Genomic DNA, 20250 nt, shown 5'->3' with positions numbered 1-20250 from the left:
CAATACATTGTATGGGTCAAAATTATCAATTTTTCTTTTATGCCAAAAATCATTAGGATATTAAGTAAAGATATTTTGTAAATTTCCTACCGTAAATACCAAAATTTAATTTTTGATTAGTAATATGCATTGCTAAGAACTTCATTTGGACAACTTTAAAGGCGATTTTCTCAATATTTCCAAGGTCACATGTTATTAAAGGGTGAACCTGTGCTGTCGGAGGCTGTGGTGGAGGAGGAGCGAGCGGGTCACTATCGAGGGGTGCTGGAGTGTCTTCAGTGGGGGATGAAGCAGGCGCAGGTGTGTTCTCGCACGGCTGGGAGATCGACGTCTCGTCGCACGGCTCCTTAGGCAGGAGATTGAACCACTGGCCTCGTTTCTCTGCCTGCTCCCTCATGCTGTCCTCCGGCTGGCTGTTATCCTCGCCCTGACCGGCTCCAGAGGCTGCGATCGGCGCGCCGCTTTCGGCCTCTGTGTCCTGCGGCTGCTCGAGAGGCGTCTGGAAAGCGGGCTGAGCGGGATCCTGCACAGGAGAGCTGAGAGCCGAATCCTCAGCTGCTGATCTGCTGCTACGGCGGCGGCGCCGGTTCTTGGCGGTTCGCAGGTGGAGCTCCACTTCAGGTTTGATCTTGCGTGGGCGTCCCCGTCCTCGAGGGCTGCTCATCAGAGAGGCCTCGCCGGGTAGAGGGTCCGCCTCTGTGGGGGAAAGCTGGGGCGCTCGAGGAGAAGAGGGGAGAGATGCGGCGAAAGCCGGAGAGAGGGGAGGCTCAGCTTTAACCTCTGTCTTCACTGGAGTTATGACCTTCACATAAGTCACAGGTTCATCGCTGACTGTCACTTCATCTGAGGCTGAACACAAGGAAGGAGTAACTGGTCATTAATATAGGTAACAAGTAGGGCTGCACATGATGAAAATCAGAAAGCCATAAAGTATTGTAATTTACAAATATTTTACTTTTACAGTCATAATTTTTTTATTTTACAGTAAATATTACAAGTCATATTTCTTGTGTTTTATTTTTTAGATTTTTATTTAGTACTATGACATTAATTTCTAGCAATTATCGTCGATTTGGTTGCACAGATACTATTTAAACTAAACTGAGCTAGACAATGACATCTGTGAATTCAATAATGAAATGCCTTTAACTGAAAATTGAGTGTTTAATCTTCTCATTATACATTACTGACTCTCTATCCTCCAATTTGATACTGTTAAGTGCTTTGACACAATCTGTATTGTTAAAAGCGCTATATAAATAAAGATGACTTGACTATGACAACTAATATTATTATTATTACGATTAATATTATTATTATTATTATTATTATTTCACAAAATTTGTGCAGCTCAACATTTTTTCTTAAATTGCATTTTAATTTAAACATTAAGATTGGTAACAAGTAGGGCTGCACAATTAAGTCTATATATACACACAATATAATACAATATATATATTAATACTGTTGTATAAAAATTACTATACTATTTTTCTTATTTTTGTTTAATTTTACAGTGAAATATTACCATAGCAATGTTTCTTAATTTATGTAGTCAATTTGGTAATACTACTATTAATAATAATAGTAATTATTATTATTACTACTAACACAAAAATTTTGTTGTATTATTGTTGTTGTTAATTATTTTATAGCCATATTAATATATAAAAATCACAAAAACGGCCAAATTGTGCAGCCATACAAACAAGTACAGAAAAACTGGATTTCTTTTTTTAGATTTACTATTAGATTTTTTTACTAATTGGATTTTTTTCCATTTCCCAAATAGTGCAGCTCTAGCAACAAGAATACCAAGAAAAAAATAAATAAATAATGAAACGAGGGAATCATTAGGCACAAATCTGGTTATGATTCAGGCAATCAAAATCAGATTCACAATGCTCGCAAATGTCTGAATGGCACTTCTCTTTAATGCTTTGTCCTGGATATGATTTTATAATAACCAGGACCAAATATAAAAAAATAATAATTCTGAGAATCATTGTGAGAAAAGAATCATGACTAAATGCCTAAATCTCAACGTGTGCGAGATACCAGACTAACTGCATGCTGGGAGTTTCCACTCACCCAGGATATCCTCGGCTCCCTCCACGAGGACACATCCCATATAAGGAAGCAGCAAGTACCTGCGACGGTACCGATCCTGCCCCAGAGACACCGCCCGCATGGAATGAGACGACTGCTGCAGCTTCTTGCGGAAAAACACTTGCCGCTGTGAGACAGAAGAAAACATTGTTAAAAGTAAAGGCTGTTGGCTGCTCTTTATTTTGAGTAACAAAGTTTTGAAATAAATGAAGTTGGTTTCGCATGATTCTAAGAAAGAAAAAAAAAAAAAAAAAAAGATTAAATGCTAATCATTCCAGCAGCCAAAAAATTTATTCATTGGTTTACAAAAATACATAGTTTTAACTATCTGGACAATGGAAAAATCAGTGGACATTTAAATGAACAATAATTAGGTGTGTGTAAACTTTTGACTAGTGGTGCAATGAAATCAAATTCATAACTAAAATATAAACTTCAGGACTCACTGGAACTAAACCCAAAAATCCTCATCTTAAATCAGCTCTTTTGGAGTTACTATCAATTCTATTCTAATCAGCTCTAATATTAATATATTTTAGTGAATACATCAACTTCCTTCAACTGGTGTAACTTCACAATAACATATATGCTCTAAATAATTTTCAAACAAGTATAGACGAACTGTATATAATAAACAGTGTTATTATACCTGTGTCAATGTTAATCAGATTTTATTTAAAAAAAAATTCTGAATCTCAAAAATGTCCTTTCTATCAGCTGAGATTTTGGTGGATCCATAGCTACATCATTTATTAAATATAGATATTTTACCTTGGTCAGTTTATCAATCTGACGCTCCAGCTCAGCAACACTGCAGGTATTAGGACTCTCAATCTGTGAGAAAACAAAAACAAAATAATAACACACAGGTAACAAAACAGTTCAACCAGGGAACCCCTTTGAACAAACTTTTTTAAATTCTTGAAGTAACCAACCAGACATTTATTATTTAGCAACACTTTTTCATGTTCACATGTCTCTAGTGTTGGTTAATGGTAGGGATGCAACGATTATAGATTTTGTTGGTACGATTATAGTCTGAGGAATAATCACGGTTACACGATTATTACGATTATTATGCATGTATTCATTTCACAACATAAAATCAGAAACACTCTTTAGATATTAAAGTGTTATTGATTGCTACCTTTTGAAACAGAAATAACACCGTAACCAATAATACAGCACAAAAAAAGTACATCTCTCCTATTGGAATTAAAAAACGTGACCTCTGCTCTGTAAACATCCATGTCAGTATTTCCCTTTTGAAAATAACGAATGGAAATAGATCACAAATGTATTTAACAGAACTTGGAAAGAATAAATTGACTTATGAATAATACTATAACAGGGATGATAAATCTAAATATAAAATGATGATAAAATATAAGACTAATATTAACTTTATCCCACAGAGGGCACTGCTACTAATGAGGGGAATAAACTAAACTATTATTGTAATCAACTGTGATCCATACTTATTCATTTTAATAACCTTTATTCATCTGATTTTACATATGGCCTGAGAAAATATCTATTATTTTGGTTTGTGAGATCGAGATCGAGATCGAGCTGCCCACACAAACATTTAGGAGGACACTATCGACTTCAGTCATTTCTCTGGTGGAAATAAAGGATCCTGGTAGCCCTTCGGGCAGGTACTCTTCAGATTTTGGTAGCCCGAAAATTAATTTAACTAGCCCAAATTAAAAAATTATTATTTTATATTTTATTTTTTTAATATAGAAAATCAGATAGGAGTTTAAATGTCAATCAAAAATATTTTCAAATATGAAGGAAGGAATTTTATTTCACTATTTACAGGGTATCTGCAGAATTTTTAAAAATATATTTAAGGCAATTTATGACCCATTTTAAGAGCTGCACAAGTAAAATGAACACAGAATGAGCGGGGTTGGACAATGTCTATGGTAACACAGTTTTGAGCCATAAAATTACATGATTTACAGTTCAGATACAGGTTTTCACAAAACAAAAATCTTATACAACAGCGTTGTATTCATTCTCTGCCACGAGGTGGCGCTTTAGAGCGCTGAAATATTGCGGTTTCCTGGAAACGCTGTACACAAAGCAGCTCCGCTCATAAATGCTGCTTTATCAGGAATTATAGGTAAAATTAAATTAAAATGCCAATGACACGTTTCTGAGGACAGTCGGTTCCTTCAGATACATTCACATAAAGACATCCGCGCCATGTTTTGACTTGAAACGCAGCGCTCATATTTATTCAATGACATCATTGCCTTTTGAAGTTTAATCCTGCCGTATCGCGACTCATGTCTTTCAGTCCCCAACTCTTAAAATTATAATTAGGACATTTCTTACACCATTTAACGTATTTAAAACTTTTTATGGCCTTAATTTTGATACAACTCACTTTCAGAGTTAAGGACCATGGAGATCTGTATTTAAGGAGCCGTCGGGCAGGCAGTGATACATTTTGGTAGCCCGACTGGAAAACACAATAGCCCCGGGACATCGGGCTAGCGATTTTGCGAGCCCTGGTTAATCTAGTAGCCTCCATGTCTCTGATAAGCACGGCATTTTAAGATGGTGCACCGCTAGTGTAACTTTGTTTTCGTTTTGCGCAAGTTTCAACAGTTCCATTCCGTGCAACAGAAACACTCGGTGTAGCAGAGCCTTTACGATTAATTAACCGTGACGTTTTAAAGCGCGGTTAATCGTAAAACCGGTTAATCGCTGCATCCCTAGTTAATGGTACCATGACATTCAGATAAACTTATTTTTTCTGTTTTATTCAGAATTTATATATATATATGAATTTTTACATTGTTTATGATTTAATTAATTATAAGCCCCCTGCAGTTCCCTCATAAATCCCAGTTTGGGAAACCCTCAATTAATCTCCGAAACTGAAGTGGCTCATTTTTGATAGTCACATTTGAGGTCAAAGGAAGTCGAGACACATGCCGTTTCCCTGAACTGACAGCTTTCACTCAGGAAACGTGTAGTAGATGGCTGTTCTTGATTATTTACATCATTTCACATCTTCAGAGTAGCTGCTGTAAGTACACAGTAGGGCTGCACGATATAGGAAAAATTGCACACTGCAATATTTTTTTTCCCTGCGATATATATTGCGATATGAAAAAAAAAAAATAAAAAAAATAAAAAATACATAAATCACCAGATGACCTGAACAATAAATAAATCAATCAATGATTGGGGTGATTTTGTAGGTGAATAAATCAGCATAGAAAATAAGCAAATTACAAACAGAGATAAATTCAATAGAAAAATGATACAAATGAAATAAACAGTGCTTTATATTCTTCAGGTAAGTCTAGGCTACAGAAATTGAAGAATCAAATGTAAAATAACATTGCAAAGTCTTCACTGTAAACATTAAATCTAATAGGCTAAACCTGTAAAGCTACAAAAGTGATTTTTTCTCTATGTGTTTTGTTGTTTGATTAACATTCATGACACAGAAAGCCTCAGGAACATTAAACTGCTGTGAACCAATATACTAGCAATTTTCTTTCTCAATTGTTTACCTTCACCTAAGCCATAAGCAACCGTGTTTGCAAGGATACTTGCAGAGACATGCATTTTGACACAGTTTGGTGTGTATGTGTCATTTCAGACACAAATAGACGTGGAGATGAACGGAATTCAGTGTTCACATGCATCTGCGTGGCTCTCACACATGTCTACACCGGATGCGAGCGAACAAAATACAATAGAACCCATTATAATCAGCGATATCGATGCTGGAACGCTGTATCGTGCAGCCCTAGTACACAGTGTCTCTTTTATGAAGCAAATTTAGCACAAGCACAGCTTGACTATGTGGCTGTGAATATAGCTTTAAACTACTGATATGTTCTGCTCCACAGCAATCCATAAGGGCAGCTCTGGTTTGGCAGAGGTCCTGTACCTCCGTGTGTTTGGGTTCCTCTTTGGCTTTGCGGCGGCTCCCTCTCTCCAGCACGCAGCTCTCCTCGATGCTTTCCTCCTCGGCCACTCCCACACGAGCACTGCGCCGACGCTCCTCGAAGCACAGCTCCTCCTCCGGACGGCCCGTCTTACGCATCAGTGCAGCCTTCAGTCTGCTCAGACACACATTTTTGAGAATGACAGCCAATGACAGAAGACTTGCTTCACACCTGGTCCAAACCTGAGTTCAATTTCACCCTCCTCCCACATGCAGGATTATATTTAGATATATTTGTTTGAACCACAGTACGTTTGCGTCATCAATGTGAGTAACTAGATAGCGATTCAGAGAGAAATGCAAGCCATTATCTTTGAGTGAATACTAGTGGTCATCCAATATGTTGCCACGGTCGGCATTTTTTATTTCCAGCATCAGCCAATAATTTTTTTTCAGTCAAGTCAATATGTCTAAAGGACTTTTATTTTTATGTCAGTATCTAATATACGTTGTCTACAACTGCACACTTCAGAGAATCTCACAGCTAAATTTGACAAATTTTAAATCTTTCATATCAAACTATGCTGCTGCGCTATATCAAGTTTGCCGCTATATTGTATTTATGTCATATTCACTATGTGCAAGAAGTAAAATGAGTGTTACCTTGTCTTTATTTGAATAAAATATGAGTCCCAATGCACAAAGACTTGCCAGTTTGCTGAGTGCACTTTTGGTGTTAGTGTTTTCTTTTTATTCAACAATTTCTTTATTTATAATATAGGCCAGCAGCCACCCTGTTCTCTAAGATATTGGCATCAGTAATCCAAAAAAACATAATTTGACAGCTAGTGATTTCCCAACAGTACTCTGCATTTTAAAGCCAGATGGTTGGACAGTTTGAGTTACAGTAACTTGTTTGTGATAAATTACACATTTTCATCATGCATTTCATATGAAGCTTAAATAAATTTCACAATCTCACCAGATTTCAGAAAACCACTTTCATAGCCAATTCTCACTGTTAACTAACTATTAAGTAAGACTTTTGCTTTAACAAACTCCTAATTGCTGCTTATTAATTGTTTAGTAAGATAGCTGTTAAGTTAAGGTACGGGGTCATCTAAAATATGGTCATGCAGAATAAGACATTTATATGTGCTTTATAAGTACTAATAAACAGCTTATGCTAGTAATAGCCTATGCATGCTAATTATCAGGTAGTTAATAATGAGAACTAGTACCTAAAGTGTTGCCCAAATTTTGATATCAAACAGACTGGTTCACACCATAAGCAGCCAGGATAAGAAGCAGGGGTCTTACTTGCGTAGTTTGCCTTCTATAATCCACTTGTTTTTCCTGTAGGTTGCCATATTCTCTAGCGTGTTATCAATCTCCCTGCAGAAACAGAACGGTTGGAAAATGAAAATGATGTTTACATAAGCAGATCTACAAAACTCTTTTAAAATATGATAACATGATTTGAATTCCTGCAGACCTGGTGATTATGTTGCTGGCGTTGAGTTCCTCCACCAGGAAGGCCAGTATGGAGGCTTTGACGTCGGGTTTGAGGGTCTGGAAGCCCTTTGTATGGAGACTGTTACACACCTCCAACTCAAAGCCATGGGCTTCCAGAAAGATCCGCAGCACCTCAGATACAGTGTTGTGGCTCAGCTCCAGATCCACCAGCTTCTCTCCCAGGATCTTCACAGACTGAGAGAGGAAAGAGAAACAAACCAACCTTCATTAACTCCCTGACCAATCACGTGCCTTAAATTTAGGGTGAAACCCATCCTACATTATTTCCCACTGAATATTCAATGTTAACATATATATAAGACTTCAAAATATTTAAGTTTAATGTGCTGTGGATGTGGTTTCTTCTTGGTTTTTAAGGCTGTTTTCCATTAAAGGGATAGCTCACCCAAAAATGAAAATTTGATGTTAATCTGCTTACCCCCAGGGCATCCAAGATGTAGGTGACTTTGTTTCTGTATCTCACAAATGGATCATTGACACCATCTACAATCTCAATTAGGAGTGTCAATGATCCATTTGAGAGATAGGTGGCGGTAATGCACTTCTAAGTCTGCGATCCGCCGTAAAGCAAGAAGATGATGACGCGTCACGTGCCGGATGTTGTGAACGCACTCAGGACAGTTGGACCGGGCGGCGGATCAAAGGTAAAAAAAAAATTATATAAATACTGTTCAGTTTCTTGCACAGACCGATTGTTTAATGTCTTTAGACCTCAATGTATCGTCATGAGCCGCAGGGTTTAATTTGGTTTTGTCTGTGTGTGTTTTTTTTCTCTCTTAAAGCCGTGAGTCCCATTGACTGCCATTATATGACTGACAGGCTGCAACGGTTTGAGTTAAAAATCTTAATTTGTGTTCTACCGAAGAAACAAAGTCACCTACATACATCTTGGATGCCCTGGGGGTAAGCAGATAAACTTTTGGATGAACTATCCCTTTAATGTTTAGTTATTTTAGTTTTAAGTAATTTTTGTCCAAGTTCAAAGTTGTTTTAGACAGCAACAGATGTGATTTAGACTTTTTTGACACCGTTATAAATAGAAAACAACTTAATACACTGATTTTAGGGCTGGGACAATAAATCAATGCATTGCGAATCGAGAAATGATTCTGCATCGGATCTGAGATTTTCCAAATGCATCATGATTGATTTATTGTCCCAGCCCTAACTGATATCACTCAAAAGACAAACCTGGTAATGTGAGGGCAGTCCAGGATCGTGCAGTGCGGCCTCCACCAGTTTAATGAGCAGATCGAGGAGCTCGCCTTGGCTCTTCTCCATGCCGAGGAGCCCTTCCTGCAGGGTGCTCAGGCTGGGAATATCCTTGGGCACCTGGAGCCCCAGAATCTTTCCGTAACCATGCAGGAACTCAACCACCCTTAAACAATTGGAGAAGGCCAAACCCGAAAGCACCAGTCCTGGTATCCGTGTCAATTGTGGGAGGGGCTACAGAGGGAGAGAGACGACAACTTGATGAGTAATGGAATAAACCATCCCAGATATGACAGCACACTTTAATGATCTAACATTCAGTGACACACTCAGAAAAAAAAACAGTAGTAGACTAGTGCAAGTCCCTCAAATGAAAGTATTATCAACAGTATGTATTATTCAATTCAATTCTATTCAATTCAATATTGCTTTATTGGCATGACTGTAAAAAATACAATATTGCCAAAGCTTTAAATATAATAACAATGAGATCAAAATAATAGAATAAAAACATTATAACAATATAAACTTAAATAAACAGTGTAACAAATAAGAACTTATTGTGTGAACATTTCATACCACAGTGTTTAACATATAAACACACAAGGCTGAGGGTCACTGTGGTAGACAGTAGGGAAACGCACCAAGGTCAGATATAATACACATATTACACACATTATGTACATTCACCAGCTGTCTCTCGGGCTGTGGCACGTCCACATGTATCTCGCAGCCAGTGCTGCTGTCTGTCCCTCTCCTAGTACTATCTTTATTTGTTCTGTTTCACTAATGGCTGTAAAGTTCTTTATTAAGTTGGTGCACCAATAAATGTAGTATACTTTGAAAATATATATTTTTTTTATGTGTTCAGCTGTAGGCACACACTAATCTTTTATTGTGGAAAGACAAATCACATGATCCTGTAAATGTATCATGCTACTCTGGTTATGACACTGTGTTAAAAAACGGCAGGCATTGCTTGGGTGAATAACGCTGTGTTGGTGATTTGATACTTCAAACTGGAAAAATGAACCCAAGAAATTCACAGAAAGTATCAAAGTGGCTTCCAAAATAAACTTACAAGTGCCATAGAATGGAAAACTGTATTTACCTTGGCATAGTTGAATAATAACAGTTCTGTACATGGAAATGACATACCGTGAGCCTCAAACGCCATTGTTTCCTCCTTTTTATGTAAATCTCGTGAATAAAAAACGCCACTGAAAAAAGACGTTACAGTCGGGATCACTAATAGTTACGCCCCCAACATTTGCATAAACCCGCCCATGTTCTAGGCCAGCCGCCAGCCAAACCATCAGAAGTTCTGCAGGTATTGTGAAGAAACAAGCGAGGACAACAGCGAAAATGGCAGATAATGGAAATAAATGTTATGTTCCAGGGGGATGTGTAGTGCAGGGATGGGTTGGTGTCTGTATTCAGAAAGGCACGGAAAGCAAATAACGTGTTCTAATAAAATAACGCGAGCCACTAAAGGGACATGGTTAGCTCCTTGCTAGGGTAGCCTGTTACATTACAGTACATAAGATTTCACTTACCACATAAATAGAGTAAGGAGAGATGACTGAGGATGATGGCGAATGATTTACAGATCCTGAGCACCACTGACAAGCATCTGATCTTGTAAAATGTGTGGTAAGTACTGCCGCTCCATAGTATAAACAGAGTTCGTGCGATGGCGAATCTCGAAAATGAAAGTAAAAAGCAATCGTGCATTTGAAAGCAGTTTCAGTGCCCCACATATCAATTGCGGCTCCCTGATGCCCGCATTTTATATACAGTATAATTATCCGACAATATAACTGCGAGAGAAAGTATTGAAATTAGGGGTGCAACGGATCTTAGATGATCCGTACGGACCAGTCCCCACGGTTCGGCACACATGTGATTCGCAGATTAACTGTTAAATTCAACCAGTATAGACTGAAAGTTATCATTTGCACATGTTTACCAATTTACACATTCAAGCAATTTCATACCATTCATATGGAGAAATCGAATCGGGACTCGCGCGCCATTTTCTGCGCTCACCCGAAGCGCGAGAGAGAGAGAGAGAGAGAGAGAGAGTGGCACGATTCAGACAGATGGATACATACACACAAAGTTAAGTGAAAATACTCATTTTGGCAAGTATTCTGGTAAACACAGTAGGTTATGTCCATGTCTTAAGTTAACGTATACAGCTGACTAAGAAAAAACCGAATGCGTGTCAGTATTTAGGTCCGTGCATTTAGTCTTAAAGAGACAGCAGCCTCAAACAACACCACAACTTTAACAAAGATGAATCTATATTTAACTTATGCAGTAAACATTGTGTTATTACATTTCTGCACCTGAATACTACTGTTACTGTCTTTATATAGCCTATAATTTTGGCTGTACATCTATGCTTGGAATTTGTGCAATTGTTCTTGTTGTATTACTGACTTTAGTAGTTAAGCTAGTAGTTTCTGCTGGGGTATAGAAGTACTTAAAGTAAGCTTTTAGTAATAAATGAAAAGCAAACTTTTTTTTTTTTTTTTGCTGATCCGAAAAATGATCCGATCCGTGACTCAAAATCCGTAGTATGATCCGAACCGTGAGTTTTGTGATCCGTTGCACCATTAATTGAAATATATATTTTCCCTGCGTTTCCTTCCTGTGAGCTACTGAAATGAGCAGCACTGTGAAACAGCCAATCAGAGCAGAGCTCAACATTATTATTATTCATGACCCTTCCAAATAAGCCAATAACAAACCATTTCATTCTAGGGAGAAATCCTAGAGTTGTAAATGCACATATAAAACAGTTTCTGGAGATTTTTTGCCCTTACCTAAGCCACATACCTTCTATGTAGATATCAGAGAACATTTTAAAATATTGTATCAATGCATTCTATGGCACCTTTAAGTGCCAAGTGACTAAACTTGTGTATAGGGCTGTTACTATTGATTATTTTGGTAATCGAGTAATCAGAAATGCTACAGCCACTGTAATTTTCAAATATGTGGGCATCACATGTAAACTTATGAGGGTTTCAGCTTTTATTTAAAACTCTCGATGAACAGTTAGCATTATGAGAAATATGTATTATCCTGTGTTTGTGTAGGTTTATAAATGAATTACCTTGTAAATCTAATGAAATGGTGCACGTTGCGTTCCCAGATTATAATAAACCCAAACTCACAACAATATGCAGAGATGGGAGTTTGAGATGCTCCACACATACAAATGATAACAGTTTGTGTGGAGCAGCATTTACTGCGAACGGAGCTGCTCTGAGATGCACGTACCCGCACGTAAATAATAGAAGTGCATCTATTAAACCTGCATCGCATATATTTATTTAACTGAATCATAGCGTTTGAGAATTCACAATAGCATTTTGCTATGTCATGATTTTTAAATAGGTTTAACATATCGTGCAGCCTTGGAAAATGGTCTAATAATGCATTTCATAGATTTTCGTCCATGGAATGCGCCACTTCTGGTATTTTGCCGGTTACTCGACATGGGCAAAATGCTATTTTTTACAAATCGAGTACTCGATACAAGGATTTGTGACAGCCCTACTTGTGTAGTACATGTGAATCCCTCAGCACATCAGGCTCACCGTGTGGTCGGGGAGACACATGTCCTCTGCAGGCTTCTTCATCTCCTCTAAGATCATCTGCTGTCTCTTCCTCTCCTCCATTCGTCTCTGAGCCTGCGCCCTCCTCTCTGCCTGCCTCTTTGCTGCCAGCGCAGCCTGCGCTTCGGCCTCTGCTTGAGCCTGGGCTTTGGCCAGAGCCTTGGCTTTGCTGCGTGCCCGGGCCACTTTCTTGATGGGACTGGCCTTCTCCAGATCCAACACCTCTGCTGCAGGTGGTGCTGTGACCTTCTTCCTGCGGCCGGGCTTCTTGGGCCCCTCTGTGGCTGAGAAAGGGCTTTCAGATGCCTGAGTCTGAGTCTGAGACTGGTCTTCATCAGCCTGTTCCTGCTCTTTGGCTTTTTCCAGCTGCACAAACACATCAGAAAAGAGCTCAGAACACTGGGATTTACAGCTATTAGCTACAATTATGTGCATATCTTACACCTTCAGACCATTTTGATGACTTTTCCACTTATCTCAACTTTTTACTTCAAGTATCCACTTTGACAAAGACAATATTAAAAAGGCCTTTTCTTCTGATATGCTATTCATTTACAGAAACCAGGAGTGGCAAAATATTAAAAGTAATTACATAAAATAATTAAAATGAAATCATCATTCCAGTAACTGAATGTTTGCCATGGTTTACACTTTTTATAACATGAATTTACATGACATTTAAAGCTTGTAACTACAGGGTTTTTTAAAATTAATTTTTACTTACAAATAGCCTTTTCTAGCCAGTAAAATATAACATTTGTTTCTAATATTTATTAAATGCCATGACCTTTCCAAGTCTATATGTAAGATATACAGTTAAAATGTATCATTAGAACTCTGGTTGTTAAATAAAAAAGACAGTTGTCAAAAGAACATTAAAATAAGAAATAGGATTGCAGCTTGCATCTTTTAGCTGTTTTAGTTTTTTGTTTTTTTTTACACCTTTTGTCATATTAAAAAAAAAAAACATTTTTAATTAAAAAAAGCATTAAAGAAAACTTTAAACTAATAAACAAAGTAACTTTAATTAAAAAAACATTACTAAAATGTATAAATGATTACAAACAGTACGTAGGAAATATTTAACAGGTGCTACATAGATATATTATCATTATTCAACTTTTTTCTAACTTCAAGATTGAATAAAAATGCATAATTTTTCTGATTTTTCATCATCATGAACCCTGTTATTAAGTTCTAAACATATTTGAATACATGGAGTTTCTTACTTTGGCTTTCCGTTTCTCCTGCCGGATCTTTTTAATCTTTGCATCCTCCTTTCTTTTCATTCTTGCCTGCATGACAAAAATCAGATGATCAGCTGGTCCCCAAAACACACTTTTTGTAATAAATAACTCACCTATTTTGTAATAAAGTCAGCTCACCTTTCTCTTCATTTTCTTCTTGATCTTAATCAGTTTTTCTTTTTCTTCCTCTGTGAGATCCTCTGTAAAACAATGAACACGAACTGAGTTAAGATGCTCATTATATGTCACATAAAAAGCTAGAACTACAAAATGACGAAAAATAAAAAGGTGGTACTTCTGCAACAAGTACATTTTTAATAAACCACCTGATCTGAATATTCAGACTCACCCTTTGCCTCCAGTCTCTTCAGCAGCCTGGCGTCCACTTTGCTGAGCAGATCCTCCATCTTGGGCTTGGGAGGTCGGCCTGGCCGTCTACCTTGGGCTCCTCTGGCTCGGCGGCCACGGGAACGAGGCTCTTTGTCTGGATTTGGTGGTCGACCGCGTCTGCCTGTTATAGCCATAATCATGGAGGGCACTTCCTCATTGGCGAGGAGGAACCATTTCATACCCTGTAACAAATTAAAAAGCAATGACATGCCTTGCAAAAAGTGTAGCTGTCCTGAATCCACAAGCCACATGTTTGTCTGTAGCACCAATCTAGTTCATACACACCTCAGGGGTCTCCCGCTCCTCGTAGAAATCACCCACTGGCATACGTGGACTGAAGCTGAAGTGCTCTCTCGAAACACCCTGGAGAGCATCCTGATGCCTCTTCAGATACTAGAGAATGAAGGGAGACAAAAGCAACTGGATGAAGACAAGCCTTTTTTATCACGCATGCAGATTAGGTTACAGTGGTATTGTGGGTAATCATTTGGTGTGCAGGTATAACAGATCTCACCTTGATGACCTCGGGGAACTGCTTCATCCTCCGGCCGCAGGGGCTATAGTACCACGTCTCTCCTTTCAGGCGGTCCTCGAGCCTCCGGACTCGAATCTCTCGCCTCCAGCTAGCACATGGGAAACACAGCACGTGAAACAGGACTGCCATACCAGTGAATATCCATGACATTTCAAGCTGTTTGAAAATGCTGGATTACAATGTAAATGTTCACATTCAATGTTTACAATGTAAATTATTCCATAATTATTTAATAAACACAGTTTGAAGCTGAAAAGCTTACAATCTAGTGCACTTTTTGTATTCAAATAAATTGAATAATAATTAAATATTAACTAAATTATAAATGTTTTACTTCATTAAGTAATCAATCTTCATTGCACCACTAAAGTTCTTTTTTCAAATTAGGAGCACATGGGCTCCTTGGGACAAGTGAAGCATCAAGACCTGGCTATGGATACTTTAGATAAAGGCCTGCTCACCCATGCTGCAAAGGAAATTGGACTTGCTCTTCAGTTGCAATCCGACGCCTTGGGGTATCACCTGTGACACACAAACAACAGTTTAATCTACTTTAACCTTAAGTGCCAGAAGTATGCATATATAAGAGACTGAACACTATTTAAGAACAAAGAGCAAATTTCAAACATGTAGGTACCTGCTGCGGAGCTGTTATCATCGTCATCTTCTTCAGGTTTTCCTTCGGAGAACTCTTTGGCTGGTTTGGGAGGCTTTGCCTCGTTCACGCCTTCTTTCATCTTGCGCTTCCAGATCTTCTTGGGCCGGACTGTGGAGCTGTCGCTATTGGTCAGGCTTAAGTCACGGACGAAGGTCATTGGATCAATTAACAGGTGAGGCTGAGCATTTGAAGGAGTTGAGGTATCAGTTGGGACGCCCTCCTGTTCTTTTGCCTCTTTAGAGATTTTCCTCTTCTTCACTGCAGTCGGTGAATTATCGTCTGTTTTCTTTCTCCTCCTAACCTTTTCTTGTTTTGGGCCGTCAGGTGTTAACTTTCGCTTCTTGATCTTGGAATCAGGAGAGCCAACTGGAAACAATTAAGAAATTTAAGACAGCATTAACTTAATTTTGTCCATCCGATTCATTAAAGACAATGACTATCTTTAAAAAAAAAAATTAAAAAAATAAAAATCTGTAAACAATTAGCTATGTAAGCATGACAGTAAAATGAAGCAATGAATTTACTTTCAGCGGTAGCAACTGTCGTCTTTGGGGTTTTAGGCTTCCGTGGCTTTTTTGTTGGCATGGCGATAAGAGTTTCAGACATATGCGTGGTCGTGCCTTCAACAGAACCGCTTACAACCGCTTGCAGCGCTTTAACCGTCATTACAGAGAGCGCAGATCTTCGGTCACCTCCTGAAGTATCAGGTCCACTCTCTTTGCCAAGAATATGATCACCTGTGGGGAATAAAATGCGTTTTGTTTAAACAAAAGATGTCAACAGTACATCTGCCAAGCATTCAGATCACCATCTGAAACTTTAGTGTTCAAATACAACTGAATAAGCGCTAAAATTACACATATTATATTTATTATACCAATATATTAAACAGCCCAAGACAAATATAGGGATGTATAATACCTTCGGGACCATATTGGTTACCGGCCAATATCTGTGATTTATTTATTTAAATCTAATCGGTCGATATTGGATATGCATTTGGTACATCACCATTACTGTCATCGAAGGCTCTCTCTGGGCCTCTTCAGGTCACTTTTGACCGAATAAGTTTTACATTTTGAAATGTTAAAAATCATAGCTTCATCGGAACGGTACGAAACTTGGTAACTTTAAATGGCATTTGGTATGTGGACACAAAATTTGAGGGCATGATTCGAAAAGGCTAAATGGACGTTAAAAAAAAATGTAAAGTGTCAAGCTTGTGGTCTTCACAGTAAAAAAATGACCACCATAGGAAATGATTGGGAAATGGGAAAAATACAGAAAAAGATTTGCAACCATGATGCAGAAAAAGTGCACAGCTAGTCTCTATTTTAACCTAAAATACTGCATTAATTTATTTATTTTTTTTAATTTGAAAAACATTTATATATTTTTAGTTGGTAAAAATGGATCATAATTATTGCATAAATATTAATTGGTATTATAAAATACAAAAAGAAAAAATCTTATTGAACCAAAATATCACATCGATTTTCCTAAAAAAAAAAAAAACAAGGCTTTGGTCAATTTAGACCAGCAAGATACCAAGAGTGACCCAAAAACGAAGGGGCTTGAAGGGTTAAAATTAATCAATAAACACTAATAATTTAATATCACTGTTAAATGTAGTCTTCAGCAAATGAACATCGATTCATTTGTTTATTAATCCATTATTAGTGCATTGAAAACCTCACCTTTGATAGAGTGTGCAGAGGCATTAATCGACGCAGAAAGCAGGGAGGAGCTGTTTTGTGAGGTGTCGTTTAAAGAGGAGTCGTCCAGTAGAGACGTGTTATCTTTGAGCGATGCCTCCTCGGTGGAACTGGTAGAGGTCATGGAGCTGTTCAAGTTTTCTTCTTCACAAGAAGTGTCCTGCAAGACCCTGGAGTCATCAATCATGGATCCTTCTGTAAACTTTGATTGGTCTCCAGTCTGGGAAAGACTATAAGAATTATCAAAAGTGTCCATCATTGAACTCCCATCCTCAGCTCTTGAGCTTTCAAGGTAGTTTGACTCAGCCAAGGACGGATAGTCCAGTGACGTGTCAGTGCTAAAAGAATCATTTAAAGTCTCACTTTCTCCTTTCCTCGGGGCAGCCTGATCTCTGCTACTATTAGAGTCCTTTCTGCCAAGGGCCATAGTGTCTCTTTCAGGTTCCTTTGGAACAATGAAAGCTGGTTCAAGGTTTCGACCGTGAATTTGCACCTTATGCGCCTCAGCTTGAGCCTCATTGTTGGATGTGCCCATTATGACTCCAACTTTACTCTGGGAACCACAGGCCTCATATTTACCATGAATCAGACTAGAGTGCGATTCCCCAAAGTTGTGCCGTAATACACCATGAGAACTCATCTGCCCTGGACCGTGAGAAGGAACATCTACATTTGCCATCATATCTGAATGTTGAGCTGCAGAACCAATGAGGGAACGAGATAAATTTGGAGCAGCAGAAACATTTAAACTTGCTGAAGATGCCTGAGAAGTATAGCTAACAACAGGAGGTGGTGCAGATGAAGCCAAAGCGGCAACTTGAGGAGAACCAGCGACCACGGGCAGAAGTGCAGAGACTGTGGGGAGAGAGACGTTATCGGCAACAGATGTTGGAGTTGAGGAAGCAGCAGGATGTTTAGGACTCTGGCCTGTTAGAGGTGATGCCTCTTGGGGTCCTTTAAGTGGTGCCAACGCAGGAGGAGCGGAGACAACAGATGGAGATGCAGCTAAAGATAGAGGTGTTGGAGAGACCTGTGGACTTTTTGACCCCTGGGCCTCCGCCAGAGGCTGCGCAGCAGGCACCGTTGGAGGATGCATCAAGGTCTTTGAAGAAAACACCACAGGCTGGTTGTGAGAAACAACAGGTAGAGCTCTGGAGCTCTTAGGAGAAGACATTGAAGGAGGTGTACCAAATCCTGCAGGTGTTCCTTCAGCTGATGAAGGTCCAGAGAATCCAGGTCTTTGGCCTTGGACCGTCTGAAGAGGTGGCGTGAGAGGAGAGGGTGGAGAAATGGACGCATTTGCGCCGACACCTGAAGCTGGAGATAAAGCAAACCCTGAAGATGAAGATGAAGGAGAATGTGAATCCTGCCCAGAGACCATTTTCCGAGGCGGACTAGCTAGTAGTGGAGGAGGTCCAGAAATGGGGGAAGAACTAAGCTCTCTTGTGACAGCTCCCATCTCCTGACATTGTTTTACAGGTTTCTCCAGGTCCACGACTGGATGCTGCGCACCCTGGTTATAGTCGATGGTGGAAACGGGGCCAGGGGGCTTGCCAGGAAAACTCTCAGTTTTGGGCAAACGTTGGGGTACAGAGCTTCTCTCCACTCCATTGAAGCCTTTATCCGTTTCTTTGAAGGACTCATTCATAGGAACTACAGACCACGGAAAAAAAAAAAAAAAAAAAAACACACAACAGCTGTTAGTAAGACATGTAAGAACATAAAACTGTTCAGACTGGTAGCAAAAATCCACTTTCATTTGTACATGGTTTGAAATGCAACTAAAATTGGATTTTTAGGTCAGAAATGTGGCTTGGAATATAGTGCACTATACTGTTAATGTGCATGCAACTAGAGTTCAAACTCGACTTGGGTTGTGCAATAGCATGTGCACTGAATTCACTCCTTTACACTCACTATGTAATGAAATATAAGCTGTGTATAATGAATGAGTGTACAGGCCAAAAATCAACATATGCATCAATGTGGAATCTACAATCAAGCCTCTGATGGTTGTTGTCTCCTGCTCCTCTGAGCAATTTAAATACAGTGTGAATAAGGTCAAAGCAGAGCAAAAAAATTAAGACACAGACAATGCATTTTGATCTTCAATGAAAAGCACAGTATTGTTGATTGTTTTATTGCATCTAGACTGCGTGCAGTTTTCCACTGTCTGATGAATGAGGGAGAATGTGGGTGGAACAGAGAACTGGGGCAAGATATCACCTGTTTACAGACTATTTGAATCACTTCCTAATCCAAAAAGTCAACTACCATTGGAGAAAACACGTCTGACTGGGCTAAAGTTACTTTTGTCAGAGGACAGAATACTATCGTTGGTGATATTAAAAGTCATTCAGGAAGTGCACAGCACCACCTAAATACAGGAAATCAGAACATGCATGATAAAACACGCTGCCATTCTTGTAATCGTATTACTTGCAGTATGAATGCCAAAGATTATATATTGTTTCCACAAAGCTATCTGCAAACAAGTGAGACAATCTTGTTTTGAAATGCTATAGATCTCATAAAACAAACTAACTATGCAGCTGGTCATGTGTGCAACATACCAAAATGGTTTATTAATTTAAGACAATGTACTAGTATGCATAGATCTTTACTAAGGCTTAATTTAAGAGGGGGAAAAAAGTCAGAACTGGGCAGGAATGCCACCATTTAAAACCACTGTTTTATAGTTAACAAAAAAAAAAAACTGATAAACAATGTAATTTTTTTTTTGTTTAATTAACAAAAATTAAATAAGTGAGTACATGATAAATCCACCATTCAAACTGTGTTTTTGCCTTAGCCTTAAACACTACAGTAGAAGCCAAAGCACAACCAAAACAGTGTTTTATTCATTAACCGCTAGAGGGAAGTTACATGTCTGTTTTTTTTTTTACATAATTTGCACTTGTCTTGGCATTCAGTGTGGACTGCAAAGAAAGAATTTTATTGTACAGGGAAACTTGCTTTTCCTCACTGTGCATATGACAATAAATGTTTTGAATCCTTTGAATTGAATCCTTTGAACATAGTGTACATACCTTTTTAATGGGAAAATTTCAAATTAAAACACAGTTTCGAGATTCTAAAACTAGCTAAAATAATATCAAATTCATTCGTTTTTTTACAACTTTACAACCCAATTCTATTAAGCATGAAAATGCTACTCAATAGCAATTAGGGCTGCACGATTGTGACATAAAACACAATTGTCGATTATTCCCTTTAAATGATAATTGCAATTATTAATTACGATTATTACAATTTACACAATGATTTTTGAGTAGCTTT

General features: G+C 38.4%; 1 protein-coding gene across 2 annotated transcripts in view; it reads right to left on the bottom strand.

Moving 5' to 3' along the window:
* Positions 1 to 20250, bottom strand: part of baz2a (bromodomain adjacent to zinc finger domain, 2A) — a 38010-nt gene that overhangs the window by 12395 nt on the left and 5365 nt on the right. For both annotated transcript variants that reach the window (XM_058762968.1, XM_058762969.1), the window contains exons 4-20: positions 16933 to 18603; positions 15760 to 15972; positions 15215 to 15601; positions 15039 to 15099; positions 14557 to 14665; positions 14328 to 14435; positions 14002 to 14224; positions 13791 to 13852; positions 13635 to 13700; positions 12388 to 12771; positions 8756 to 9010; positions 7524 to 7738; positions 7349 to 7423; positions 6032 to 6203; positions 2881 to 2943; positions 2092 to 2236; positions 209 to 849 (exon numbers count right to left, since the gene is read on the bottom strand). In XM_058762968.1, the coding sequence (XP_058618951.1) occupies positions 209 to 849; positions 2092 to 2236; positions 2881 to 2943; positions 6032 to 6203; positions 7349 to 7423; positions 7524 to 7738; positions 8756 to 9010; positions 12388 to 12771; positions 13635 to 13700; positions 13791 to 13852; positions 14002 to 14224; positions 14328 to 14435; positions 14557 to 14665; positions 15039 to 15099; positions 15215 to 15601; positions 15760 to 15972; positions 16933 to 18603 (4850 nt within the window). The remainder of the gene's footprint in view (positions 1 to 208; positions 850 to 2091; positions 2237 to 2880; positions 2944 to 6031; positions 6204 to 7348; positions 7424 to 7523; positions 7739 to 8755; positions 9011 to 12387; positions 12772 to 13634; positions 13701 to 13790; positions 13853 to 14001; positions 14225 to 14327; positions 14436 to 14556; positions 14666 to 15038; positions 15100 to 15214; positions 15602 to 15759; positions 15973 to 16932; positions 18604 to 20250) is intronic.

The sequence above is a fragment of the Onychostoma macrolepis genome, chromosome 23 (assembly GCF_012432095.1).
Source record: "Onychostoma macrolepis isolate SWU-2019 chromosome 23, ASM1243209v1, whole genome shotgun sequence".
NCBI classification, from domain to species: domain Eukaryota; kingdom Metazoa; phylum Chordata; class Actinopteri; order Cypriniformes; family Cyprinidae; genus Onychostoma; species Onychostoma macrolepis.
Note: the sequence above shows the minus strand (reverse complement) of the source record. Positions and strands in the feature narration are given on the sequence as shown.